General features: G+C 51.1%; 9 protein-coding genes across 9 annotated transcripts; 5 read left to right on the top strand and 4 right to left on the bottom strand.

Moving 5' to 3' along the window:
- Nucleotides 1-248: 248 nt before the first annotated feature.
- On the top strand, nt 249-1659 carry N7447_009528 (uncharacterized protein; the record flags this gene model as incomplete). Its single annotated transcript, XM_057233790.1, has 5 exons — nt 249-430; nt 482-807; nt 873-1210; nt 1277-1439; nt 1487-1659. 5 exons carry the CDS (start codon nt 249-251, stop codon nt 1657-1659), a joined length of 1182 nt encoding a protein of 393 aa, XP_057083332.1.
- Nucleotides 1660-2156: 497 nt separating this feature from the next.
- N7447_009527 (putative UDP-glucose,sterol transferase) lies at nt 2157-5638 on the top strand (the record flags this gene model as incomplete). The annotated part of the gene is made up of 7 exons (XM_057233789.1): nt 2157-2535; nt 2591-3227; nt 3284-3520; nt 3585-4352; nt 4403-5171; nt 5230-5368; nt 5436-5638. 7 exons carry the CDS (start codon nt 2157-2159, stop codon nt 5636-5638), a joined length of 3132 nt encoding a protein of 1043 aa, XP_057083331.1.
- A 378-nt stretch (nt 5639-6016) lies between these two features.
- N7447_009526 (uncharacterized protein) lies at nt 6017-7150 on the bottom strand (the record flags this gene model as incomplete). The annotated part of the gene is made up of 1 exon (XM_057233788.1): nt 6017-7150. The coding sequence occupies one exon, from the start codon at nt 7148-7150 to the stop codon at nt 6017-6019; it is 1134 nt and encodes a 377-aa protein (XP_057083330.1).
- Nucleotides 7151-7478: 328 nt separating this feature from the next.
- On the bottom strand, nt 7479-9407 carry N7447_009525 (uncharacterized protein; the record flags this gene model as incomplete). The annotated part of the gene is made up of 9 exons (XM_057233787.1): nt 7479-7515; nt 7628-7716; nt 7764-8047; nt 8098-8408; nt 8808-8918; nt 8970-8995; nt 9053-9171; nt 9224-9252; nt 9325-9407. 9 exons carry the CDS (start codon nt 9405-9407, stop codon nt 7479-7481), a joined length of 1089 nt encoding a protein of 362 aa, XP_057083329.1.
- A 1202-nt stretch (nt 9408-10609) lies between these two features.
- N7447_009524 (type I polyketide synthase) lies at nt 10610-17925 on the bottom strand (the record flags this gene model as incomplete). Its single annotated transcript, XM_057233786.1, has 6 exons — nt 10610-11665; nt 11742-11909; nt 11966-14845; nt 14913-16752; nt 16816-17821; nt 17871-17925. The coding sequence occupies 6 exons, from the start codon at nt 17923-17925 to the stop codon at nt 10610-10612; spliced, it is 7005 nt and encodes a 2334-aa protein (XP_057083328.1).
- A 1039-nt stretch (nt 17926-18964) lies between these two features.
- N7447_009523 (uncharacterized protein) lies at nt 18965-20138 on the top strand (the record flags this gene model as incomplete). The annotated part of the gene is made up of 2 exons (XM_057233785.1): nt 18965-19305; nt 19379-20138. 2 exons carry the CDS (start codon nt 18965-18967, stop codon nt 20136-20138), a joined length of 1101 nt encoding a protein of 366 aa, XP_057083327.1.
- A 308-nt stretch (nt 20139-20446) lies between these two features.
- Nucleotides 20447-22105, top strand: N7447_009522 (MDR family MFS transporter; the record flags this gene model as incomplete). The annotated part of the gene is made up of 1 exon (XM_057233784.1): nt 20447-22105. The coding sequence occupies one exon, from the start codon at nt 20447-20449 to the stop codon at nt 22103-22105; it is 1659 nt and encodes a 552-aa protein (XP_057083326.1).
- A 513-nt stretch (nt 22106-22618) lies between these two features.
- On the top strand, nt 22619-24488 carry N7447_009521 (putative FAD-dependent isoamyl alcohol oxidase; the record flags this gene model as incomplete). The annotated part of the gene is made up of 2 exons (XM_057233783.1): nt 22619-22908; nt 22970-24488. The coding sequence occupies 2 exons, from the start codon at nt 22619-22621 to the stop codon at nt 24486-24488; spliced, it is 1809 nt and encodes a 602-aa protein (XP_057083325.1).
- Nucleotides 24489-25282: 794 nt separating this feature from the next.
- Nucleotides 25283-26412, bottom strand: N7447_009520 (uncharacterized protein; the record flags this gene model as incomplete). Its single annotated transcript, XM_057233782.1, has 2 exons — nt 25283-25991; nt 26066-26412. The coding sequence occupies 2 exons, from the start codon at nt 26410-26412 to the stop codon at nt 25283-25285; spliced, it is 1056 nt and encodes a 351-aa protein (XP_057083324.1).
- Between the last annotated feature and the right edge of the window lie 260 nt (nt 26413-26672).

Raw genomic sequence — 26672 nt, 5'->3', positions numbered from 1 at the left:
TTCATTCCGCCTTGATTGGAAAACTCAGGGATAAAGTCAGCTATTCGAGAGGATTCACCTGCGAAATACCTCAAGTACAATGTGCCGCTATATCCCGGAAGGTACACTAAAGCCAATTGCCCAGGTTGCCAACATTGTAAGGGAACCCGGGGGCTTTCTCGCTAAGTCATCGAAGCTCGGCCGAGGTCGGCACCTCCCGGGACCTCCTCTCCCCCTCCAAACCTCCCTCATTCGTCAAATATTCCACCATGGATTTATCCTTATTCTGCCAGAATAATTCTCTCTATACTCAGGAGAAATTGTCAAAATACAAAATCGGGGGATATCACCCGGTCACCCTCGGAGATGCCTTTAAGAATGGTCGCTATGAAATCTATCACAAATTAGGATATGGGGGGTTTTCGACTGTGTGGCTTGCAAAGGACAAGGAGTCAGCTCATAAACCACCTAATTTTGCCAGCCACGGCTAATATGATGCCAGCCAAAACCAATGGGTCTCGTTGAAGATCATGACGGCAGATTCATCACAATCGCGCGAGCTGCAAAACCTAAGGCTTCTCCAAAAGCATTCTGGTGGAAACCTCTCTTCAAAATATGTTGTTCAACTACTTGATAACTTTACTCACAATGGCCCTAACGGAGTCCACCAATGTCTTGTATTTGAATTACTTGGCCCTACAGTTGATATGGTCCTCGGAGATTATTTCGAGGACAATGATAAGCTGGAGCCAGAATACATACTTCGAATGTCTACGCAGCTCCTAAAAGCTATTAGGTTTATTCATAGTACCGGAATGTGTCATGGCGGTAAGTGCATTCTTTCCTGTGTGGCTTTTGCAGTCTGGCGCATGTCCTAACCCCTTAGCACATAGATGTCAGCGGCAGGAACATTGCATTCACTTGTAACAACCTGTTGAACTCACCCGATAAGCTTCTGGCTGTTATTGGGCCCCCGCAAATTGACCCGCTAGCTCGTATTGACGGCACACCTTTAGACAACGGATTGCCGACTCAGCTGGTCAAGGCAGCAGAATGGGTCGAGTGGACAGACGAGGACGAGGAAGATATTCGGCTTCTGGATATGGGAGAGAGCTTTCTCCCAGGCGAGAAGCCTGAAAAGCTAGCTCAGCCGAGTAATTTGCGGGTACCTGAGATTATTTTCACGGACCGCTTTGATTATCGTCTCGATTCATGGCGTGCAGGTTGCATGGTACGTCATTATGCCCATTTTCTCTCACTCAATTTGGAGTTTATATACTTATGGAGTGGACTCTAGATTTACGCATTCTTGTTCACGACCTATCCATTTTCGTATTTTGACGGAGACGAATATCTTATCTTTCAAATGATTGGTTTTGTGGAGAGATTACCAGTCGAATGGGAATCCCAATGGAAAGCAATGCAAACTAAAAGTAGCCATGATCTTGAGTTAAAAGAAGGTAAGCAATTGTATCCACTACAAAACTTATGCTAATTACGCTCAAAGATTACGAAACCTCAAAGTTTGAACGCAAGTTTGCAGAAGATGTGCATGATCCAGAACTTCAACCTCTATTACAGGTGGTGCAAGGATTGATGCGATTTCTACCATCTAGTCGCATTACTGTAGACGAGGCACTTGAATTGTGCGATAAAATGCAGGAGATAGATAATACATAATATCTTCTACAAATGGATTTGAATAGGATTGCAATAGTTTTCTACCTCGGTAGGTTATATCCACTAAGGCATATTGAACCAATGACAAATCCCAAAGAGCCTCCCGAGGTAAATCGGTGCTGATCCCGAGACCCACGAAGATCCGGGGACAGCGGCAGTCGATTACCGCCACTATATGGTTCACATGAATCCTGACCGCTTGACTCACCGCTAGCTCTTAATTGGGTCCCAGTACGACATTAGTGTATTCAGATGGATGTATAAAATTATCCTGGCAGAATCGGAATTGATGCACTGGCGGTAATAGACTGCCGTGGGACCCTTCTGACATCATCGAGTAAAGCTTCTTTTTTAATGATCTCTAATCCCGCCAACATATGGTCAATCCTAATATATGAACACGCCCATTGTTACTATAATTTGGTGTAACACACGCTAATCTTGCTTCTCAATCTTGACTTACGTCGCAGCCACATCAGGTCGACCTCCCGCCAAGAATGGACTTGGACTCGGCACCACAGCCTATGGGGCGCAGGTCCAGCCGCCATGCGTCAATCAGATCAGAGGACTGGCCGGCGACGGACCCTATGGCATTCTCCTCGCGTCGCGAGAGGAGGAATTCGGGACCACAACTTATGAGGCGCAGGTCCAGCCGCCATGGGTCAATTCGATCAGAGGACTGGCCGGAGGCGGACCCTATGGCATTCTCCTCGCGTCGCGAGAGGAGGGATTCGGGACCACAACTTATGAGGCGCAGGTCCAGCCGCCATGGGTCAATTCGATCAGAGGACTGGCCGGAGGGGGTCGCCATGTCACTCTCCCCCCACCGCGAGCGGAAGCACAGCGGAGAACGAAACGGCGGGGTTAAAGTCTTGAGTTCGTGATAAAGTAAAGCGTTATAAAACTACGGCTAACGGTGGATATTTTGTAGGTGATGGCCGGCTTGATATAAAGATCAACGAGCAAATGCCGCAGCTCGCAGGGCTATTGAATCGCATCCAAACGTCAACAAAACCACCCGACCTAGAGGCTCTAGAGTCACAACCGACCCCAGAAGCAATGCCGAAAGATGATGGCAAAGAGTTTCCACTGAAGCTGAATATCGTCGTTCAAGTGATCGGATCTCGGGGTGACATCCAACCGTTCGTTGCGCTAGGCAAAGAGTTGAAGGCCCATGGGCACCGCGTACGGCTAGCAACCCATCTTGTTTTCCGGGAATTTGTACTCGAGGGCGGCTTGGAGTTCTTCAACATAGGCGGTGACCCCGAGGAGCTGATGGCATTCATGGTCCAGAATCCCTCTCTACTTCCTGCGTTCAGCACGATTCGCAGTGGAGCCATCCAGAAACGCCGGCGCGAAATGAAGGAAATTATATACGGCTGTTGGAAGTCATGTGTTGAAACAGGCGACGGTACAGATCTGCATCAAATCAAAGAGGATCTCTGGAGTGAGAAGATGGACTATCGTCGGAGGCCATTTGTTGCTGATGCAATAATCGCTAATCCACCCAGCTTGGGCCATATTCATTGCGCACAGCGGCTGGGAATTCCACTTCATATGATGTTCACGTGAGTACATTCTCAGACATCAATATTCAGAGACACCCTAATCAAAAAATTTCTAGAATGCCCTGGTCGGCTACCCAGGCGTTTCCGCATCCTTTGGCCGTTCTCCACCAGCAGGAGTGCAAGCCAACAGTTGCAAACCTGATATCGTATACTGTTGTGGATATAATGATTTGGGAGGGATTGGGAGACCTTGTCAATTCGTGGCGGAAGAGATGCCTCGCACTCGATCCGTTAGATGGGATCACGGCGCCGAGTTTGCCCCAGCGTCTCGGTGTTCCGTTCTCATATCTGTGGTATGCTGACTCAAAGTTGACTCGAGGTTGACGGATTTGAACAACTAACTATGGCTTACTTCAGGTCGCCGGCCTTGTTGCCAAAGCCACGCGACTGGGATGACCACATCGATATTTGCGGTTTCAGCGTGCTACCTAAAAAGTCAGACTACCAGCCTCCAAAAGAGATTATCGATTTCCTCAATGCAGGACCCACCCCACTCTATGCTGGATTCGGCTCTATTGTGGTAGAAAACCAAATCAAATTAACTAAAATCGTGTTCGAAGCGATTAACAATGCCGGCCAGCGTGCAATCATTTCAAAGGGCTGGGGAAACCTCGGAGTCGACGAAGTCGATGTACCAGATAATATCCTCATCATCGGCAGCGTACCACATGACTGGTTATTCCTCCATGTATCATGCGTGATTCACCACGGTGGTGCGGGTACCACTGCCGCAGGACTTGCTCTTGGACGTCCGACCATTATCGTTCCCTTCTTTGGAGATCAACAGTTCTGGGGAGGAATCGTTGCGGCTGCTGGGGCCGGGCCGCAGCCTGTGCCTCACAAGCAACTCACAGCTGAGAAATTAACCGACGCAATTCAGACCGCACTGAAACCTTCAACCCAAGAGAAGGCGCAGGAAATTGCGTGTAAGATGCAGAAAGAGTCCGGTGTGCGAGATGGGGTACGCAGCTTTCATCGGCATCTTAACCTGAAGACTTTACGATGCGCAATATGTCCCGCTCGTCCTGCTGTGTGGCACATTAAGCAAACTTCCATTGGGCTCAGTACATTTGCTGCAGCAGTACTGGTTGAAATGGGGCTTATCAAACCAGAGAATGTCGCTTTGTAGGTTGACCCCCAGCAAGGTATTTTCAGACTACTAACAAACTCTCCAGGAATCGAGCATCGGAGTATGACACATACCGCAATCCTGTAGGCCCTGTCAGTGCAGGAGCCCAGGTTCTACTCGGAGCTATTGCGAACTTTGTGACCGGCCTCGGCGAGGTCCCTTATGAAATCGTTACCGATTTCGTCAACGCCAGTCGTGCAATAGGTCAGACTCGTGCCCAGACTGATCCGCCAAGAAGATTTTCATGGAGGAAATTCCGCAGAAGCCAAGAGTCAGACACGGATAGTGATGAGGAGCAGTATCATGAATCCACCGAGTATCATGAACCCGCCGAGTATCATGAATCCGCCGAGTATCATGAACCTGCTGAGTATCATGGGCCCGCCGAGTGCCAAGGACTTGGCCAGTCCAATAACGATGACGATTATGATAATGATGATGAGGATGGTATTGGCATTGATGATAGGATAAGCCTCGACACAAATGACAACGAAGCTGACAACGTGAGACATGACAAAATGAATCATAATTTACCAGCTAGCGCCGTTGGCCCGAAACATGGCTTGCCGCGTAATCAATTGGAACTGCTGAGCTATCTAGAGTCACCCAGGGGGAACGGTGTAGTCTACGAAATACGCACTCAAGGCAGTCGAATGTCGAAGAAGTTTTTGAAAAACATACTCTGGCTCCCAACAGATTTGACCCTCAGCATGTCGAAAGGATTCCACAATGCACCGAGGATGTACCACGACCAAATGATCAAAGAAACGCCGAAAGTTGTCGGCTTTAAGAGTGGACTCGAGGCAGCTGGAAAGGTATACCACCCGTCCTCGGTGATCAAAAGGCCCGAGCTGATTTCTGACCTTTATGTAGGAATTTCGAGATGGATTCTACTACGGTATCACGGGATTAGTTACCCAGCCTCGATATGGTGCCAAACAGCAAGGAGCGAAAGGATTGGTTAAGGGAATCGGGAAAGGAATTGGCGGTGTTTTCCTTAAGCCACCAGCAGGTATGTCAACGCTAAGTGTCACACACTAGCTCTTTCATTGTGCTTGTCCCATTCTGACTCTATCTAGGTCTCTGGGGACTCTTTGGGTATCCTCTAGTTGGACTTCGCAGAAAACTTCAAAAATCATTAAGCAGGAGCCAGGAGCTTGGTATTATGGCGTCTCGGATAGAACAAGGCATTGAAGACATGCAGGCATCGACTCCCGACGAACGCGCAGAGGTTGTCAGAAAATGGCATGTCCTTGAAGAGGAACTTCGTGTCTCTTACTGATGAGATCTTTTGTTCAAACAAACACACTGCGCTCACCATCACTCTTCTCGTATTGATGGTCTTCTCGTGTATTATAACAGGGGAAGGATCGCATACATGTATATACACGTATCAGTTTAACTATTAATAGCCTATGAGTGTCATGAACTAATCTAATCATGCAATTGGTTTACTTTGAAAAGATTGTTTACTTTGAAGAGATTGTTTACTTTGAAAAGATTGTTTACTTTGAAAAGATTGTGCTATGCTCACAAATCGGATTGTGTATGGTGCAGCCTATGAGAACCGAAGCACCAAGAATGGATATCCGTAACTTTCACATAGATTTCAATGTTGGATAGATGCAAATTAATCGATTATGAAGTACTGCAGTTCAATCTAAAACGCACTTCCCCCCTCCGCGGCTATTGTAAGCAATAACAAGAGAGTATGCCGCTTCTTTCTCTCTCCAATTATCATACACACAGCCGTCGTCATGATCAATTCATACAGTCGAGTCTCCCTAACATCTCGCAATTCACTAGCTGCAGCTTGCTGAGTCAAAGTGAAGGAATGCTCTCCATCAAGGAGCTTAGATACCGTAGAGTTGAAAATCCACAACTGGCCAAATTTCCGGCACGCGAAGCTTGGTGTGTATTGACCAACGAAAACATCTTCGCTCTCAATCCCAGGGAGCCTGGCAATCAACTTCAAGTGACTGAAAGGCATGAGCCATCTCGCCAATTTGTTATCCGGGTGGATGTCTCTCGTCCCTTCCCAGGAGAACTTGATATTGGCGTATTCGAACCTATAACGTCGAGGATTTAACGAAAGTGGAGAGCTCCAGTTGAGACGGACTGCTTCTTCAGCAACAGCTGGCTGTAGTATAGGCGTATGTGGCGCTGGGCTGGGATGTTCTGTTTGTGAATACTTCAAGCCTTGCTTCCTCGCTTCAGTGACATTCCCTATGTTCCCCATCTCAACGGGAGCACCAGGTAGGGCCGTCGCCTTTTTCTTCCCGTTGGCAAACTCTCCTTTTTCCACCTTTCGTCTCGCATTTACCTGACGGTGATAATCTTTCCCACTTTCCCCCCACACCCTCCACGTACGGACTTTATACCCTTTCAAAGCATGATCATCGTTGAGAGTTGTATTGTTTGGGTTACTGCGACACTCCCATCTTACCACGCCTCTAGGATCAATAACATCTTTCAGATTATCGCTGAACTGGATCGTCCAATTCCGCCAAAAGGCACCGCATTTTATTAGGCAGATGGGCGCTCCGTTCTTGTTTCTGCGACGGAGAGTACGTGGTGCATCGTGTAATAGAAGAGTCGGATGGTGCACGAAATAACTGTCGGTTTCATTATCTCGGTCTCGGGTGTTGGAGTATCCTGCAGGTCTCTTGTTGAATCCAGTCTCCTTTTTCGGATTTAGGAATGGTGTGATTGAGATGTGCTCGTCTCCCTTGTGGTAGACGTGCCAGACTGATAGGCTGTGTTGTTTGGATAGTGCTTCGTCGAGGGTTGACATATTTGGGCCAAATATTTGTATGGAGTCGGATGATCAATAGTGTTTTTCAAGAACTTCCAACATGAGTCTGGTGGGTTTGCATGCATAAGAGATATGGCTGTCTTCTAGGGGCGGGGCTCTTAGTATATTTGTTCCACGTTGAATACGAGGGACATGCCAAGATAGACTTAGCCCCAGCCCAGTAGGGCGCTCTACTTTTACTATCGGGCGCAAGTGGATCAAGGCATATTGAATGATCTGATTGGGTTTGATGTATAGAAACAAAATCAAGCAGAGTTTCTTTGTAGTGCTAAAGGGGCTGTGCAGCTAGTCTTCAACTCCCAGTGAATTATAGCTCTTCTACTCCGTATGCAAAAACAATATAGCTGTAATCATTAGAATTAGATTTACTCAACCTAGCTATAAGACTAATAATAGGTAGAGCTGTCAAGATAGGACTAGTACACACTTATATCTCTATGATCCGCCACCACTCACCTGCCCAATATTCGTCGAATAAATACAGACGGGTCCATGTCAACCTCAATCATAATAGCAGTCGACACAATCAACACCGTTAGAGTAATCTGGCCATTGTCAGTTACAAAACCAAAAAAGCATTTGCACCACTCACACAACCCAGTAATATCCCCACAGAATTCAATTCCCAGCCTCCAGCATAGACCTTGCCCCTAGCGATGGCATTCTGCTGCCTCCAAAATCGATACGCCCCGACCAAAGCCACGAGAATACCCACACAGTAACACGCGACCGAGAGGGGTGTACCGACCTTACGAAATCCAAGTCGATCCGCGAACGCCTCTGCCGCCTGTAGACGAAACAGCTGCGCAATTAGAACGCCTTGGTGGGTGACAGCGACGGAGGTGCGGATATACGCGAGGAATGTCCTCTCCAAAGCTGCGGGCAGGGTCAGTATTATGCAAATCGACAAGTCGTAGGAGGCGCACCGAAGTAATCCCGACTACTCTTTTGTGGCACCGTCAGAGTAACATTATGCGTCCAAAGCTGAGTGAGCTTCCCCCAGATCCCCTTCCGAGCTTGGCGGCGCTGCCGCGCCTCGGCACGCGATGCGAGAGTGCGTGATGTAGTACGGCGCGTTACAACGCGATATCCATCGCCAGATGAAACAAATGGCGATGAGTAGTCCAGCTCGTTGTCCTCGTGCGTTTGGATCTCCTGGAGCTCGTGCGCTTCGTGGATATTCAAGTCGTGGTTGTTTTGCGGTCGGATGTTCCGCAAAATGACACCCGATGGTCGTCTAAGACCAGAATTTTGAGTATGGACTTCTGTCATATTTTCAGGAATGATTCAGCCCGGTGAAGAGCGCATGGCTACGATCAAATTCACTATCTTGGGGGTGAAGGGTCAAAGCAGGATTCTCCATGGATCGACGCCCCGCATTTTGACTGTACGGCTTAGCTCCTTAGCTCCTTAGCAGCTCGACGTGCTATATCAGCATTGAAAGACAATAGAACTGCGAGCTACAGCAAGTTTATGCATGTGTTCAAATGATTGTCGACTAGTAATAGGCTCTCGAGTGCATTGCACAAGACAATGCATACATATTAAAATCTATTCTTTCTTTATATATACATTTTCTCAAAATATCAATTGAGATCATTCTTTCTTTTCTCTGCTATGCTCAATAGTTACCCACTGGCATTGCTTTTTGATAAATATCTCTGTTACGGGAGGAGAAACGCTGTCAAACAAGGCAGCCTTCAGAAAGGCTTTCCCAGGGGCTTTAGGGGACTTGGTTAAGATTGGACTGCGATGGGTGTCAGCTATTGTTATCACTGGATTTGTATTATTTACATACCTGCCACAGCTAGAACAGAAATGACGCTGTTTTGGAGTTCAGCCATTAGTATTCAAAAATTGACAAAGGAGCTATGCATTTACCTTCACAGTATTGCCACTAACAGCCTTCTTGTCCTCGTAGATCTTCAATGTCGCATCTGGATCCTCGACGGTCATTTCATCCTCGTTGACGAAGTAGTTGATAGAGAATGCTAAGATGGCTGTAAGTAAAATAAATGTACACTGTTTCTCAGCCCTAGCGAATGTACTCACGACCACCACCTGCTCGCTTGCAACAATCGCTATATTGTCAGAATAATTTTAGTATGCTACCTTCGAAATAAGAGATTTCAAGGTTCAAGCAGATTTCATACCAATGGCAAATGGCTGAACTCGGAGGTTGCTGGGGAAGAGTGATACGAATACTCTCGCAATTACAATGACCTTGATAAGACATGTTTTGTGATTGTCTAGTAGAGCTGTGCTTTTGTTTCAATATGCAACTTAGATCTCCCCATTATATTTTTTGCAGGGCTGCCGGGGGATTTTGTCTAAAAATTAATGGAGCTCGAAGGAATTGTTCCGTCATTGCCGTATACTACGTCATTGCGATACTACGTGCATAGATATGTCTTGATTGATCGTTTGAACATCTAGAGAAATAGATATAGGCGATAGTTGTATGGAGAGCGTTGGTGTCTTTATTTTGACTTGTGATTCTAGAGCCATCTCTACATATACACCGGATTTTAGGCCGATCAATAGTTATGGATTTCCCTTTCCGTTTTAGTGCTCACCCCTTGCCGCCGTTTGCTCACTGAGAACCGAGCACGCCCCTGAGTATTACGTAATCGTTAAACGTGCTCACTGAGCGTCACCTGAGCAGCCTGATCCCACTCACTGAGCGTGACCTGAGCACTCTGATTTGCTCATTGGGCAGCCTAATCCCACTCACTGAGCGTGACCTGGGCGCTCTGACTTGCTTACTGAGCACGACCTGATTATTACATAAGCTTAACGAAGCCTGTCAAATACCGAGTCTGCGTACACGGTACAGTCATGTTTCATGAGTATTTACACCCCAGTACTTCCACCTAGTGCTTTCCCTGTACTCTCTTATATCATAGCCCGCAAGCTGGAGTTTCTACTATAAATCAATGAGCGTGTATGTGAGCTTTCTAGTTACTGCTTATTACTTAAGGGGTTGAATGAAGTTTTAACAGGCAGAATGGAAGGTGGCCTGGAGCCTTTCGGAGTACTGGGGTGCAAATACTCATGAAATGCCACTGTACAATACACAGGTAATATTATGCTACGCCAAGCATACCAGAGGATTTATGAATCCTCTTTTATTTTGATTAGATAATCATGCTCCATATAAATTGTAAGGAGCGCGTATACAGAAATACAGAGAGTTTGATATACTGAGTTCATACCATACATTTCATACAGACCGATTTCTGTCATATTTCCCTATTTGCTGGCAATTTATATATGTGAGAAGCTGACTAATTACAACAAACAACGCAAACAGTGGATCACTTGGTAGAAATGGACTTGACATTTACAATGCTTTCCCAGGGCGTTAGGTAGAGCAAAGACTCTCCCGCCTAGAACAGCCCCTATAAATCCGGGCACCAAGCAATAGAACCAAGAGCCCTAGCTCGCCGTCTCCTGATTTGACCCGGTCGGGACTTCAGAGACGGGGCGTGTAGTATCCTCCAGCATCAACTGCTGGAGGATGGCGGTAGCCAAGGCCGTGACTGACATCTTTGCTCCCAGCAACGTCTGGAACGACATCTGCAATCCAAACTGATTGAACAACCAGTTGCGCAAGTCAGTACCGACCATACTGTCCAGACCATATGATCCCACAGATCGGCCCTCCAGCTCAAACTCTTCGATCGGGATCAAAAGCATGGCGGACAGTTTCTTGATGATGAAGTCGCAGCCCAGCAGGACTGCTGCAGCGTCAGCCGCCAGCATCGCTGCCGCCATGTTGTTGTCTCCGCTGGAACCTTGCTTGCTCATGTCATCGACGGTGGTCCGCAGAGACCCGAACCGTGCGTCTGGATACCAATAGGCCGCGTCCGTGGAACCTGATTCGCGAATGGCAGCAGCCAGGAATGTTGGTTCCAGGCCGAGAATGATCTGACTGTTACCGAGAGATGGGGTCTTTCCAATGGCAGGAACGGGCTGCAGCATTGCCGTCTCGAAGCCGCGCAGCATTTCACGCTCATCTACTCCGTACATGGCTTTTTTGGCGAGCGCCGCTTCAATACTGCTGTTCTCCGCGACCACTCCCACACCGAGGACCATGGGAAGGATGAGTGAGACGGCAGGCAGGCCGCGCAGAGTGCGATGCCACGCTAGAGCATCGAGGTAACTGTTGGCGGCGCAGTAGTTGGCCTGGCCTGGGTTGCCCAAAGTCGCTGAGATGGAGCTGGTCATGACGAAGAAGTCCAGTTCGTGGTCTTGTAGCGCCGTGTGCAGAGTCTGAGCGCCCTTGGCCTTTGGCTCGACGACTGTTTGGAACTGGGACAGACTCATGCTGTCAAACATGCCGTCTTGCAGCACCATGGCAGCATGCACAACGCCGCGGATCGGACGCGTCTTGGTGACCTCGGAGACAACTCTGTTCACATCAGCCTGATTGGCTGCGTCGCCCCGATGGACATCGGCGGTAGCGCCAGCTTCACGAAGTGATTTCACCAGCTATAGTGTTAAAGCGTCAGTACCATGCTTTTCTTTCTTCAACGGAAGATGCTAAAAAGAGATAAAAGGCACTTACCACCGCCGCATCAGCCTTATCTGCTCCAGAGCGAGAGAGGAATACAAAGTCCCTTGCGCCACGCTCCATCATGAACGCTGTGAGGCTGCGACCGAGGCCACCGAGGCAGCCCACGAGAATGTAAGCGGCGTCGGGAGAGAACGCGATGGTCTTCTCCATTGGTTGAATCTGCAAGGTACTGTTAGCAAACTCTCAATTCCAAGGACTCGGGACAAGCTCCGTACCTTGACTCTGCTGAAGCCATAAGCGTACTTGATGACAGAGGCTCTGAGACCCGAAGTCTTCACATGGGCAGCGTCCGAAATGTCCACCAGTGCTGGCTTGCTCTGGAAGCGTCCGTTCTCTTCCAGAAACGCGGTCGCGTCTCCAAGGAGCTTCGCAACAGTTTGCGGCTCCCGCTTCTGCAATCTGGAGAGCCCAGTGGAGAAGAACGACGCGCCCCTACAGAATGGAATAGCGTCGGGGGCGTTGTCGAGCACTCCGCCGTCAAGCACGAACCTGGCACCGGCTGGGATTGAACGCCAGACCTCCTGGGCAAGAGGCGTGAAATCGTTTGAAATAATCACATCGGCCTCTTGCACCTTTTGCTTGAGGTTTCCGTAGACAGATGCTGCACTCTCGGCGACTTCAATGCTGTCGGATGCGATGTTGTGATGCAGGACCAAATTCTCTTTTTGCGCCAATGTCGCGGCGACGACGGTCAAATGCAACTGCGACGAGGCGGCGAGAACGGAAAGGGCAGCCAGGGATGAAGCAGATGCCGAGGGGAGTGCGAGGATGTGCTCGCCCTTTCGCGCATTCGCCAGCCCCTTGACAGCGTTGAGACCGCTCACAAGACTGGGCAATGAGGCCACCATGGCGGACTGGACCTGACCATCTCCAAGGAATACGCAAAGACCCAGTCGAGTGGTGATCGCTGTTTGGAACAAATTAGTGGTGAATACAACGGCATTGCGTCCTACCACAGATTGATCCAGTCCGGCGTGGGCGTTGGTGATGGTCCCGGACACGAGCGTGGGGTTAGTCGTGTTGGCGTATTCGACACGAAGCCGCACTTCGCCTTGCTCTAGAGGAGCGTCCTTCTCCTCGCGGAAGATGATTTGGCCGTTGAGCACTTTGCCTTTGAGCGTCTTGTCTTGAGGAAGGATACTCTCCTGTGCCTGGCCGGAGTTGGCGGAAAATTGTTGGTTAAGCTGCTTGTGAGGCACCACGCGCGGGACATGGAAGACTCCATCACGGAGCCAGAATTCAGTGTCAGAAACAGAGTTCTTGGTCATGACATGACCCAACTTGGCATTGAGTGCTTCGGTCATAGTCGCCAAATCCTGGTCGCGATCGACGTCTAGCCACAAAACCTTCGCAGAGGCAAATTCGGATCGCACCACGCGCAGTAAGCCCATACACATTGCTGCATCCAAGGACACACCTTGATTGACGCCGGAGGTGAGCCAGACGACAGGTTTTTCGCCGGTGAGGGCGGTCTTGAGCACGCCGAATGTGTTGTCATTCAGATTCGACCAGAGGGTACCGGCAGTGTCGTCGACAATAATCTTTCCAGCGCGGGCTAGGTCGGCTTCGCCAACCTGGGAGATGTTGTAAGTCTCCACGATATCGTCGCCACCAAGTCCCGAGGGTGACCATGTCAAAGGCTCATCATCGCTTCGAAGGACAGTGACGCGGGACGCGTCAAAGACGTGCTCGTTCGGCGTGTCCTCTAGCAAGGTCGAGGCGATCAAGGATGTCTCTGGACACTGGCAGAGGAAGTCGATGCCTGAGAAGCCGGCGTTCTGCAGCAAAGCCCCGAAAGAGTCGACTGACGTTTTCGGAATGCAGAAGACAGCCCGTGCCTTTCGGTCCATGTGAGACGCGATCTGCTGCAGCGTGTTCAGATCGGGCCCATTCCACCCATTCCTTTGCTTCCCGACGATGACCACATCATGGGGTCCAGCCAGCGCCCCGTTCCAGTCGTAGTCTTCATTGCTTTCCTTGGGGATTACGTTAACATTGGGAGGAAGTTGTTCAGACACGAACTTGTTCTTTACGTCGAACGACATGGTCGCAATGACTGATGTGAGAGGAGAGGCCATGGCCGAAACCGCCTCAACCATTGAAGAATCGTCATTCGAGATGATGAGAACGGTCGACACATGCTTCTTGTGCTCCGCCAGCTCCAAGAACTTTGTGGCCATGTCTCCTTCTGTGCTGGCCGACTCGAAGATGTTAGTGGCCTGCTTTGTGGTCAAGGTGGACACGTCTGCCTTCCAGACTGTCTCCACGTAGGGCTCGCGATCTCGCTTTGCGCTATTTTCTTGGGGCACAGCGGCCTCATACGAGACACATCGCAGGTTGCGGCCATCCAGAATCGTTTGTCCGTCTGGTCCGACCAGTTTGGTGCCGCAGTCGAAGTAACGACCGTCCTGCTCGTCACACCACCCAACAGCCTGACCAGTGATGGCCTCGACATTCTTCTGAGGCCATACGGTAATTTCCTCAAACTTGATGGGGACCACGCCGTGCTGCATCTCCGCGTACCTGCCAGAATTGATGGATACGATGACGAGATGCAGACAGCCATCAATGGTCGACGGGTGCAACAAGTACCGGGATTCGCCCACCATGGCGGCGGTGCTCTTGGTGAGCACGTTCACATCACTTGCGGCCTGCTGCATATTCTGGTTGGTGCGAATGTTGCTCATCGTCTGGAAGGTGGGCCCGTATTCGAAGCCAACTCGCTTGAACCCGTCGTACCAGTGTTTGGCAGCAATGCGCTGCTTGAGGTTGACAGTGTCAACGGGATGGTCTCGCTCGCCTGATACGGGTTGCGAGCGGTGGTTGGCGGCAATCAGGCCTTCGCAATGAACGTTCCACTGGCCTTCCGACCATGACTGTACCGAAAACTTGAACCAGGCGTCATCGACTTCGTCAAAGCGTAGCTGCGTCTCGATCCCGTCTTCGTTGTCAGGAATGGCGAGCGCAACGGTAAGAACAACGTCTCGGAATGTCACACTCTCAATATGCTCGCCTCGGACATCGCAGACCTGCCACAGAGCCTCCGCAGCCATCGACAGGTGGGCTGCGGCAGGGAAGATATCTTCGTTGCCCAACTGGAAATGAGGTTAGCGCGATACATAAAACTACAAGCTGGACATGTTTCGCCGCGCCGTAACATACTTTATGGTCCTTGAGCCAAGGAATGTCTCTGTGTCTGATAAAGTTCTTCCATGCCATGGACTTGCTCGACAGGCCGAACATCTTGCTCCCCAGGAGGTCGTGGCGTCCATGCGTGGGATGGCGCTGCTCATCGCTCAGTCGTGGCTCGGCCCAGTACGTCTTCTCGTAGTTCCATTGGTAAGGCGGCAGGTCAACCAGCAGCCTGGGGAACTGCTTGACTTCGCCTGTCTCGTTGACCGCGTGCACGTCGATGGGGTAGTTTTGCACAAAGAGGGCGCCTGCTGTTCGGAGGAGCTGTTCGGCGCTGTCCTTGTTACGCACCAGCGAGGCCGTGTAGGTGAAGCCTTTGAGATCGTTTGCCTGGCAGATCTGCTTGAATGGAGATGAGAGGGCGGGATGGGGTCCAATTTCTACCATGGCCTTCACATTGGTCAGAGCTGTATGTTGCCCCAAAGCAGCAATGGCCTCGTCGAAGCGAACTCGGCTGACAAGATTGCGGCTCCAGTATGTAGGCTCAATCTGATCGTCAGTGAATTCGGCGCCGGTCACGGAGGATATCCAAGTTGCACGTGGACGACGCCACGAGAATTTCACGTCGTCGCTCAGAGCGGATGTTGCTCGAATCAGCATTTCGTCGTATGCTTGGCCAACGGGAAGCATGTGCTGCGAGTGGTAGGCTCGGCCGGTGGGCAGCTCTCGTGCGAATATCTGCTTCTCCTGAAGCTCCTTGGCGAGTGCGGAGATGGCCTCGCATGATCCGCTGAGCGTCGTGCTTGAGGGTGAGTTTTGGCAGGCGACCGTGATAGAGCCGTCCTCTGGGATCCAAAGCTGCGCATCCTCTGAGCCGAGTCCTACGGCTAACATGGCGCCAACAGAAGCGTGTTTCGAGACCGCGTATCCGCGCAGATAAGCAGCCAGCATGGCCTCGGGGGCTGAGATGACGCCGGCAGCGTAAGCGGCGGCAATCTCACCAGACGAGTGGCCTACGGTGACCTTTGGCGTAATGTCCCACTCGTGGAAGAGGTCAACAACGGCAATTTGTATGGCCGTGCAGACGGGCTGAGAGATTTCAGCGTCGTTGATCCTGTTGGTCTCCCCTGCGGGCTGTCTGAGGGCGTCCTCCAGGCTCCAACTGGGAGAAGCAAATTCGAGACTTTGCAGGACCTTGTCAAGCGCTCGGATGGTCGCAAGGAATGACGGGAAAGCATCCATTGCGGCAGCACCGAGGGCGGGCCATTGCGCGCCTTGCCCAGTGAAGACAAAACCAAGCTGCGGAGGCGTCGCCGGCGCAGTCCCGATGGTCATGGCCGAGGTCTGCAGCGCTTCTTCAACGCTGCCTTCTGTCGCGACGGTGAAGCCCCGTACAGGGAATCGAGATCTGCGAGCCATGAGAGTGTACGCGAGATCTGGCAAATGGTAATCCGAAGCGACGCGCGCGTGCGCCTCGATGTTGCGCTCGAGCGTGCGGCGATCATGAGCAGAGAAGCCCACCAGGTAAGGTCTCTTGGTGGCATTACCTGAAAAGCCGTAACTGGCCTCTTGCTTGCGGCGGCCAAGAGAGAAAGGATTCGCCCCTCGGGGCTCCTCGACAATGACATGTCCATTGGTTCCGCCATATCCAAACGACGAAACGCCAGCGCGGCGGATCTGCGAGCCGTTCTCGGGCCATGGCACAGTGTCCTTGGAGATCACAATGTTCCAGTCCTTCTCACGAATGGCTGGGTTTACGGTTTCCAGACCGTAAATGCCCGGGATGATGCCTGACTCGGTCATCATGGCCGCCTTGATGACGGCGAAAATGCCGCTTGCCGCCTCGCTGTGTCCGATACTGGGCTTGACACTGTTTTGTTTCCCTTGTTAGCCGGGTCCTCTTTTAGCGTGTGGGGATCTGAAGTGAACGTACGCTCCAACAATCAGCGGTTTGTCCGCAGGACGAGTGTCGTTCATGGCCGTGGCAATGGCCTGCGTTTCGATCGGATCGCCCACAGGCGTACCGGTGCCGTGGCACTCGACGTAGGCCGTCTGAAGCGGGTCAAGACGCGCTTGGGCGTAGGCGGCGCGAACCACAAGCTCCTGGCCCCTGATGCTGGGGTATGTGATGCCATATCCAGGTACCTTGCCGTTGGAGTTGACAGCGGATCCTCGGATGATGGCGCGCACAGGATCGCCATCACGGAGCGCATCGGACAGACGTCGGAGGTAAAGCGCTCCGGCGCCTTCACCCCTGCCGTAACCGTCTGCCGAGATATCAAAAGTGTGACAGGTAGATGTTGGGGAAAGGACGCCGAGCTTGGCTGTGTTAATGTGCTGGTCAACTGTCAGAATGAGGTTAACTCCTCCGGCAACGGCGGCGTCGCAGTCACGGGCACGTAGGGCGTTGCAAGCCTGATGAACGGCGTAGATGGAAGAAGAGCAGGCCGTATTGATAGTCGAATTAGGGCCACGTAAGTCAAACACGTTACCAAGGCGAGTGCTGATGATGCCGGGGTCGACTCCTGTGGCAGCGTAGCTATGCCGGAAGTCGGCCTCCTTGAATGACATTTGCTGGTAGTCCGCGGTAAAGCTGCCCACGAAGACGCCGGTGTTTGTCCCTGCCACGGATTCGAGGGCAATGCCTGCAGACTCAAAGCACTCGTAAGTTACCTCGAGCATCTTCCGCTGCTGCGGGTCGAGCCACATAGCCTCGACGGGGGAGATGTTGAAGAAACTGGGATCAAAGTCCTCCAAGTTGCCATCTAGGAAGTATCCTCCCGGTACATTGAAGCTGCCGGGACGGTCTAAGTTCTCATGCAAATAAGAATCGATGTTGAAACGGTTGGCTGGCACTTTGGCGGTGCGCACCGTTCCCTTTGCTCGGAGCAACTCCCACATCGACTTGGAGGAATCAATGCCACCAGGAAGTCGGCATGCTGTCGAATGTTAGTCACAACACTCTTCACAAAGACATACACCACTCACCCGTTCCGACAATGGCAATTGGCTCAATGGCCGGAGTCTCGTCGACCGCATGCATTTTAAGAGGGGACTGATGTTAGAAATTGACCTGAACACTTGAGAATACAACCAGACCGACGTGTGAGCACGCCAATATATACATCTTTATCATCATCTACAAGCTACATCTTTGACCGATTGCGACTATCGCTAGCTATCGGCTGGGGAATAATCATCGGGGAATTATCAGCCGAGAATCGGGTATGATGCTTCCGGTATGCAATATGCTTCTACGGCGCCGAACTAAACACGCGGTGCGCAGTGCGCAGTCCCATAGCGGCCAGGGTTCAAAACCCCATTTGGAGGGCATTTTGATGCCTGAATGCCTGACTTTATACCGCCCCCCAGACCGCCCGATACAAGGTATTGTAATATGAGCATGTTAAACTGAGGCTTTTCAAACCATACAAAATGCCGCATCTCCATTTTTCCAGTTGGTTTACTACTCCCATGTAAAATTGAAGCTTTTCAAACAATACAAGTCGAAGGTTGACGTAGGTGATATTGCAGAGGTTAGTGAAGAAGAGAAGAGTGCGTAGGGGACAGAGTAGAAGGAGATCATTTACATAAAGCAGTAAACCACGTACCACAATAGAGATACGGCAATTTGTATAGTTTGAAAAGCTTCACTTTTACATAGGAGCAGTAAACCACCTAGAAAAATGGAGATATATCATTTTGTGTGGTTTGAAAAGCCTCAATTATTTCGCCTTACAAATATGACCTCAGGACTACTTTACTTAGTAAGGCCTCTGTAATTGTAATCCAGGTATTCCCATTTTTCTGCCGGTATAAAGACAGGCATTCAGGCATCAATTTCCCTAAAATGGGGGATTTGAACCCTGGCCGCTATGGGACTGCGCACTGGCGGTCCGCGCAACTCCGTCTGACGAACTCCACGGGACGCCGAAAAGCACCGCTCCGACTACATCGATGTCTCTGGAAAACTACGCGGCAGTTGTTCTTAGTAGCCCGTAGAAGGTCTCTCGCTTTTCCTACAAGCATGCGCCATTTCGGAGCTCGAAAAGCTTCCAACACGCTACATTCAGCTCTGAAACATGTTCTTCATCAGCGAGCCCCGCTACTATCAGGCCCTTTTGGCGGCCGCCATTGTACTTCTATGGGGAGTAATGGCCTGGAACGGCACCATTGTGGCTCTCGTTACCGCCGCGTGGACCGGAGTGCTCGACGATGGAAAAGCCCTGCACACCACATACACGGGTATATTCTTACTCGACTTTCCAATCTCCGTACTGGTAGCCTTCTTCTTTGCGGCCACCGACGGATCGCATCCTGACTATCAACTATTTGTGATGGACGCGTATTCCATCCTGCAACCTGCATTTGTCTGGCTGTATGCAGATCAGCTACGGCTAAGTTCGCAGCAAATTTCTACCAAGTAAGCGGAGTGTTTTGCTGCTCGATTTGTACATGGTACTTGGCAAGTGTTAACTCTACATAAACACACGCAGTCCGATCATTTGGGGCCTCCTGTGGCAAGCCTTTGGCGGCGCTGTCGCTTTTCCGGCATATTTCCTCGTTCGGATGAAGATTCGCGACCACCCCTATCTTCCAGCAGGCAAAAGTGCGACAGCCTCTGCTAGAGCCATCCCATTCAGCTTTTTCCTTGGGGCCGTGCTGCCCGCCGTGGTTGGTATGATGACGAGGTGGTATTCGAGGTCCGATGGTACACACCAAATAGTGCTGGCCTTGTGGTCTACGGATCCTGTCTTGGTGTCGCTTATCCAGCTGCTACTGGTAAAAGCCCAGTCGCCGTGGACGTCCAAGGCAGCTCTAGAACAAACAGACACAACGTCATGGTGGTTGCGGGTTGCCTTTGCTCTCAGCGCCATCGTCGCCGGTGTCACGCACGTCTACGCCCTCGGGTCGCTGGTCCTGTCGAAAGGCGACATGATGGCGGTGGCGCGAATCTATTTCCCCTGGCCGGGCCAATATTCACATGATGTCGTCCTCCCACTAACATACGGGCCCTGGTTGTTTCTGAAGTACGACTGGATTCTTATGTCGCTGGCATCGGTTGGCTGGGCATTTTTCCAGCTGCGCAAGGCTCAATGCTCTCCCAAAAATGGCCGGTACTGGGCGGTTGTGTCCACACTACTTTTGGCTGGCTGTATATTGCTCGGAGCTGGGTCGACGGTGTCTGTAGCGTTGTTCTGGAAGGAAGGTCTGTTGCAGAAGAAAAGAGGGGCGAAAAACGAAACTAGGCTTTAGTCAACAGGAAAGCATCGTACAATGCGCAGGGATAAACATAGGACTTTTGAGTTGAATGTTCTTTGCTTATTGACCGGAGCTGCATGACCCGGAGAGCGGAATCCCGCAAGCCGAGTTTCTTTGTTTGCTCCTCAATCATGTATCCTGCCCATCCTCCACTTCCCTTTCTCCTGTGCTTTCCTAGAAACCCATTCTCCTACTCAAGTAAGCCACCCCTTATCAAAGTGGGACGTGAAATTGGAGATATATTCGTGTCGTGGCTGCTAACGTAAGATCGGACCAGCAGTTGCGTATTCACCGAGACGGCCATGGCTTCGTCATCTCCACCCCAAAACCGCGAAACTCATGGCTGGCGTTTCTGGGCCGTGTTCCCAGGGCTCTGCTTCTCCATCTTGCTCGCGGGTCTCGACACTTCAATCGTAGCTACGGCCCTGCCCACGATCGCCGCAGACCTCAGATCCGGAGCCTTGTACGTCTGGGCCATCAATGGATACTTTCTTACAACGGCAGCGGTGCAGCCACTCTTTGGCCAAGCATCGGACATTTTTGGCCGTCGCATGCCCATGTTGCTATCTATTGCCCTCTTCACCCTCGGTAGCGGGCTCTGTGGTGGTGCCAAAAACACGCCCATGCTGATTGCTGCCCGCATGATCCAGGGGCTAGGGGGAGGGGGCCTGTTTGTTATGGTCGACATCATCGTGGCCGATCTGGTTCCGCTGCGTGATCGACAGCTCTATATGTCAATTGTCATGGGAACCTTTGCCTTGGGGACATTCATCGGGCCCATCATCGGAGGCGTCATCGTCACCGACATCTCCTGGCGATGGATCTTCTACATCAACCTGCCCATTGGCGGCACGGCCTTGGCCTTGGTCTTTCTCTTCCTACGAGTCCACTACAAACGTGAAGGCACGCTGGCCGCCCGCCTGAAAAAGGTTGACTTCGCAGGGAACCTGCTTTTGACGGGGGCCGTCGTCGCTGTCCTCATCGCCCTGACATGGGGTGGGACATCACACCCTTGGGATTCGTGGCATGTGCTCGTCCCGCTGCTCATCGGCACCGCTGGCTTGGTCGCCTTCTTCTTCCATCAGAAGATCTATGCCCCAGAGCCGACCATGCCGGTGCGCCTCTACAGCAACAGCACTTCGATGCTATCGTACATCGTCACGTTCCTCCATGGCATCGAGATGAGCTGGCTGAGCTTCTTCCTGCCCGTCTACTTCCAGGTTCTTCTTGAGGCCAGTCCTCTTAGATCCGGAGTTGACCTGCTCGCCATTGTCATTCCCTTGATGCCGGCTGGAATTGTTGGAGGCCTGATTATAGCCAAGTTTGGCCGGTATAAGCCGACAATGGTAGCAGGCTACGCTCTGCTATCTATCGGCGCGGGCTGCCTGACGCTCCTAGATGCCAATTCATCTACAGCAGAATGGGTTATCTTCCAGCTAATCTGCGGCATTGGAGGCGGATTGGCCTTGACGGCGACGCTTCCCGCGGTACAGGCGCCGTTGCCAGAGTCAGACGTTGCCATCGCTACAGCATGCTGGGCATTCGTCCGCAGCTTTGGCTCTATTTGGGGCGCGGCCATTCCCGCGGCCATCTTCAACTCGCGTGTTGATTCTTTGCTTCATAAAATCAGCAACCCGGAAGTTCGTGAACTACTGAAGCGCGGTGGAGCGTACGAGCACGCGACAGCCTCCTTCATGAAGTCGTTTAACAGCGACCTTACGACGAAGGAGGAGCTCATCGACATCTACACTGCGGGTGTCAAGCAGTCCTGGCAGGTCCTGATTGCTTTTACTGTCATCGCAGTGCCCCTTGCCTGCTTGATCAAAGAAGTGCCTCTCCGAAAGGAACTAGTCACTGAATTTGGACTGGTGGATGACGATGAAAAGGATAGTGTTTCTGCGGATGACAACAATGAACTCGCGGCCAGAGCGACCGGAGTCGACCAGAGCGTGGCGAGATGATGTTATAAAGTAGCAACTGTACAATACACCCTCTCCTCTCACATACCAAAAATAATTGTCCCTCTTCCAGAGCACTGCATGCGGTACCGTATTTTGCACAATCGTACATTTACCTGACAGAGCCCATGTGTCACGGTGTCCAGGTATCACATCCCAGTTAGTCCAACCAAATAGAATGAGCCATTCAACGGCATTTAAGGGCCCAGCAGCACTGACAACCTCGACAATGTTTTGGAATGAGCTTCGTATTGCTGTCGGATCTGCACCGACCCGCTCAATGCAGGGCCTGGACAGGAGTTCTCCGGATGCACGTTGCATTGTCTTCGGGGCGGCGGACCGCTATATTCCGCCCTTCCGCCGTATCTATGCCGACCGGCTAATCTAGCACGGCATGTCCAGGCCTTGTACGCCGGGGGGTCGCCGTGACTCCCCGCGATAATACACTGATATACAGGAGATCCTTGTCACACAAATCAACATGGGACCAGAAGAAACTTGCCCTGAACGGACGCCATGAGTCCCTCAAAGCTGCGTCTGAAACTCTGGCTGTCGGTCGCCCTGGCTGTCACAGTATCCGCAGGCTATGCGCGCACTCAAGATGAAAGTCACTCATGCAAGGTCCTCCCTGGAGATCCGGATTGGCCCAGGCCGCAAGACTGGGAGAGCCTGAACAAGACGCTGGGCGGTGGCTTGATCGCTTCGCTCCCCCCAGGCAGTGTCTGTCACGATGAGCCATTCAACAACTATGATGCGGACGCTTGTGCTGAGCTCCAGACCGCCTGGGAGAGGCCATCTTTGTCGCAGTAAGAGCAGTCCCCTATACCACTGTCATATCTCGTCTTGAACCCGCTGACATGCTTACAGCATGGCCAACCCGGCCGAGATATTGAGCATGTACTTCAAGAACTACACGTGCGACCCGTTCACTCCTCGATCTCAGCCGTGCGATCTGGGCAACTACGTCAGCTATGTGGTTGATGTTGCGGGCGCCGACGACATAAAAGCTACTCTCGAATTTGCCACGAAGCATAACGTGAGAATTGTCATCAAAAACACCGGCCACGACTACCTAGGGAGGTCCACCGGCAAGGGCGGTCTCTCCCTGTGGACTCACAACCTCAAGTCGACCGAATTCATCCCCAAGTACGAGTCTTCCCACTACAGTGGGCCCGCAATGAAGCTCGGGGCGGGCGTCCAGGGATTCGAGGCATATGCGGCTGCGGACGCGGTGGGTCATCGTATCGTGGGCGGCGCTTGCCCCACAGTGGGCATCGCCGGTGGATACTCGCAAGGTGGTGGGCATTCTCTATTGTCCAGTAGCCACGGCATGGCCTCCGACAATGTCTTGGAATGGGAAGTCATCACCGCCAAGGGCCAGCATCTGGTCGCAACCCCCGAACAACATTCTGATCTCTACTGGGCACTCACTGGCGGCGGTCCTGGCAACTACGCTGTCGTGCTGTCCATGATAGCCAGGGTGCATCCAGACACCACTATATCGGGCGGAAGCCTTGTCTTCGACGACTCTAAGGTGGGATCTGATGCCTTTTGGGAGGCCGTCGGCGCTTTCCATGCCCTGCTGCCGGATTTCTCGGATGCCGGCAACTCCTTCACTTATGGAATGACGGCTGACACGTTCATCGCCTGGGTTATCACCATGCCGGACACGGACCTGGAGCAGTCCAACGCATACCTGAAACCCTTTTTGGACGACCTCAAGAGCCGCGGCATTGATTACCAGTATACTCCGCATTATTCCAAAGGGTTCTATGATCACTATTCGTGGTCTCTGGGCCCTCTCCCGGAAGGCTTATTCCACTATGCCACCTTTACCAACAGTCGTATGGTGACGCGTGACTTGCTTAGCAACCCACATAGCAATGCCAGAGTCATGGCGGCGCTGCGAAATATTAGTACAGCCCCTGGATACGTCACTGCGTGCCAAAGCTTGAGTGTCGGTGACAAGGTGCACCCCCTGAATGCAGTGTTGCCCACGTGGAGGGACACACTCTCGTTCTGTGTTCCATCGGGTAGCTGGGATCCTCACGCCTCTCCAGCGGATATGGCAGCACGTCAAGATCTTGCCGTAAACTACGTCCAGGCAACGTTGGACGCGGCCACGCCCGGAGGTGGCACGTACATGAACGAAGTAAACTACATGCAGCCCAATTGGAAAGAGGTCATGTACGGCTCCAACTACGAGAGACTATTCCAGATAAAACACAAATACGACCCAGACTCTCTTCTCTACGTGAAGAATGGGGTTGGCAGCGACGCGTGGGTTGAGGATTCGGACAAGCGGCTATGCCGCAACACCATCTGCGGGGAGCTAGATTATCAAAGCGACCCTTTTTTCGACACTGTGTTTACCACCTTTGAATAGTTTGCTAATTTACTGATTCTCTATAAGTATTATTCCAGAAGTCTGGCCACAATCCCCAATTTCCCATAGTAACTAGTGGTTTTTGAACTGCTCTCATCTTCTACATTTGTACCATAACACAGTTGATTTTTATAGATTCCTGCTTACTTTAGTTCTTTGCGCGAGATTACCTACTTACGAAGGATTTTCTACAGGATTTTCTACGCAGAATTGTAGAATTTTGAGATTCGGTCAGACACGATCGGCCATATTTTATTGCAGGCACTTGTGGCAAAACATATCTCTAATTTAGAGCTCCTCGGTTCGACTAGCTACAGCTTAATCTAATCTGTTATCTTAAACCAAAACGGTATTAAATGAAATTTGATCAAGCATTCATTAATCCAGTTTGAAGCTGAATAAATTATAATAGATAATGTGAGATAACAGTACGTTTAAACATCGCCGCCATGGATGTTGGTTCTCAAATGTGGCCAGACGTTTGGCACCCGTTGTACTTGTCACGGCTTTGACTATAATCTATGACACTACTTATTAACAGCTTGACATAATGTTGGGGACGCTCAGTATCACTATTTCTTTCATTATATACTCTCCATCACCTTGAAATGTCCCCAGCTTGGCTGGCCATTTCATACATCGACTAATGAACATAAATGGATACGGCGATGGAAGAAAAAGGAGATTCAATTCTGAGACACCCTTCCCTTCTGCTGTCCGCATTGCTCCTGTTTTCCCTTGACGTGTTGCACAACGGCTAATTGTGTACACATTAACCGGCGTCTTCAATCTTTCTAACTTGATACAGTACGTTCAGCCTCCTGAAGTGTCTCCTTGTGGCATAGTAGCCATGCCAGCCCAGCCCCAGGTCCGAAAGCAGCACTGATGACAATAAGAGTGGCAAATAATGACGTACTATTTGATTTGATACCGGATGGGGCCTCTCGGGAGTTGAAAATGTAATAACCGGTAGCAATCAGGCTAAAGTAAATAATGGGGAAATCGTACTGCGTGAAGAGTACAGCGGCTGCTGTAAAGCGGAACCTCTCTTGCTGTACAGATGCGTGATTTGGCCAGTAGATGCTGGTCAAGCTAAGGTCGGGATTGAAAACGGCCCAGAAGCACACACCGACGTGAATGACGGCACTCACGGTGCCTACAATAGCGTAGGCGACTTTGACAGGGTTCGTCGCTTGCCTGCCGACGCGAATAGATGGCATTGCATGGCTTACCAGGTCTTGAAATACGCCCAGTGTGAGTGGCAGAAGAAACCAGAGCACGATAGCGTCCTGAGTGCGAATCGCTGTAGCCCCGGCCATCGGACATATAAAGACCGGAAGCGAAATGGCAATGCTCCAAACGGCGGAGAAAGGAAGTGCATCTGCCTGCGCATCCGGAAGGGGAAATAGAGCTTTTGGCTGTCTCTTTAGATATCGCTCCATATATATTGGCAGGATTGATGCCGCGCCGAGAGAGTTGTTGAGCGATTGCCAAAGAGCAGGGCTGCGATGATGAATGTCAGCAAGAGCACTGGCACCGGAGTCAAAGAGGGACGATTCAATTGAGCTTTGACATACTAACGCAGCGAGCCTATCTTTCTATTCCGCCGATCTTCGACAAGTGTCATCATATTCACTACCACGAGAGCAAACACCAGATCCAGTAGCAGCAGCATGGGTCCCAAGTTAGGCAGTTCTGATGGAATGGTGAGCGACCCGAAGAAGGTTACGAGAAGCCCCAAGGAAAAATCAAGAGGCCAAAATCCCAAAAAGCTTGGTTTGAGCGGAGAGCCAGATGGAAACTCTCCATCCAACCTGGTCGAAATCCATTTGAGAAAGTTGCCATTAAGCATCATCAAACCCCATTGTGCCGTGAAGCCAGCAATGGCCAATGACCGAAAAATGTAACGTTGGTATACAGCCATGGCTGAGATAAGAAGAAAAAGAAAAAAGAAAGAAGAAAGACCGAAGGGGTAGTAACAAAGTGCGTAAAACGGCGTCTGGAAGGGTTGGCAGCGTCCCATTAGATGATAGGGAGCACCGCATTATTAAGATCGAGCGGAATAATAATAAATGTGAGCAGTATGGGGATTAGCCATTCAACGTGTTTCCAGCCGTCACATCGTTCGCCGCATTCTTTGAATCTCAGCACGGCGGTGCCGGCTTGGCCGCCGATCCCCGATCC

Source organism: Penicillium robsamsonii, assembly GCF_028829455.1.
Source record: "Penicillium robsamsonii strain IBT 29466 chromosome Unknown utg000005l_segment0_segment0, whole genome shotgun sequence".
NCBI classification, from domain to species: domain Eukaryota; kingdom Fungi; phylum Ascomycota; class Eurotiomycetes; order Eurotiales; family Aspergillaceae; genus Penicillium; species Penicillium robsamsonii.
Note: the sequence above shows the minus strand (reverse complement) of the source record. Positions and strands in the feature narration are given on the sequence as shown.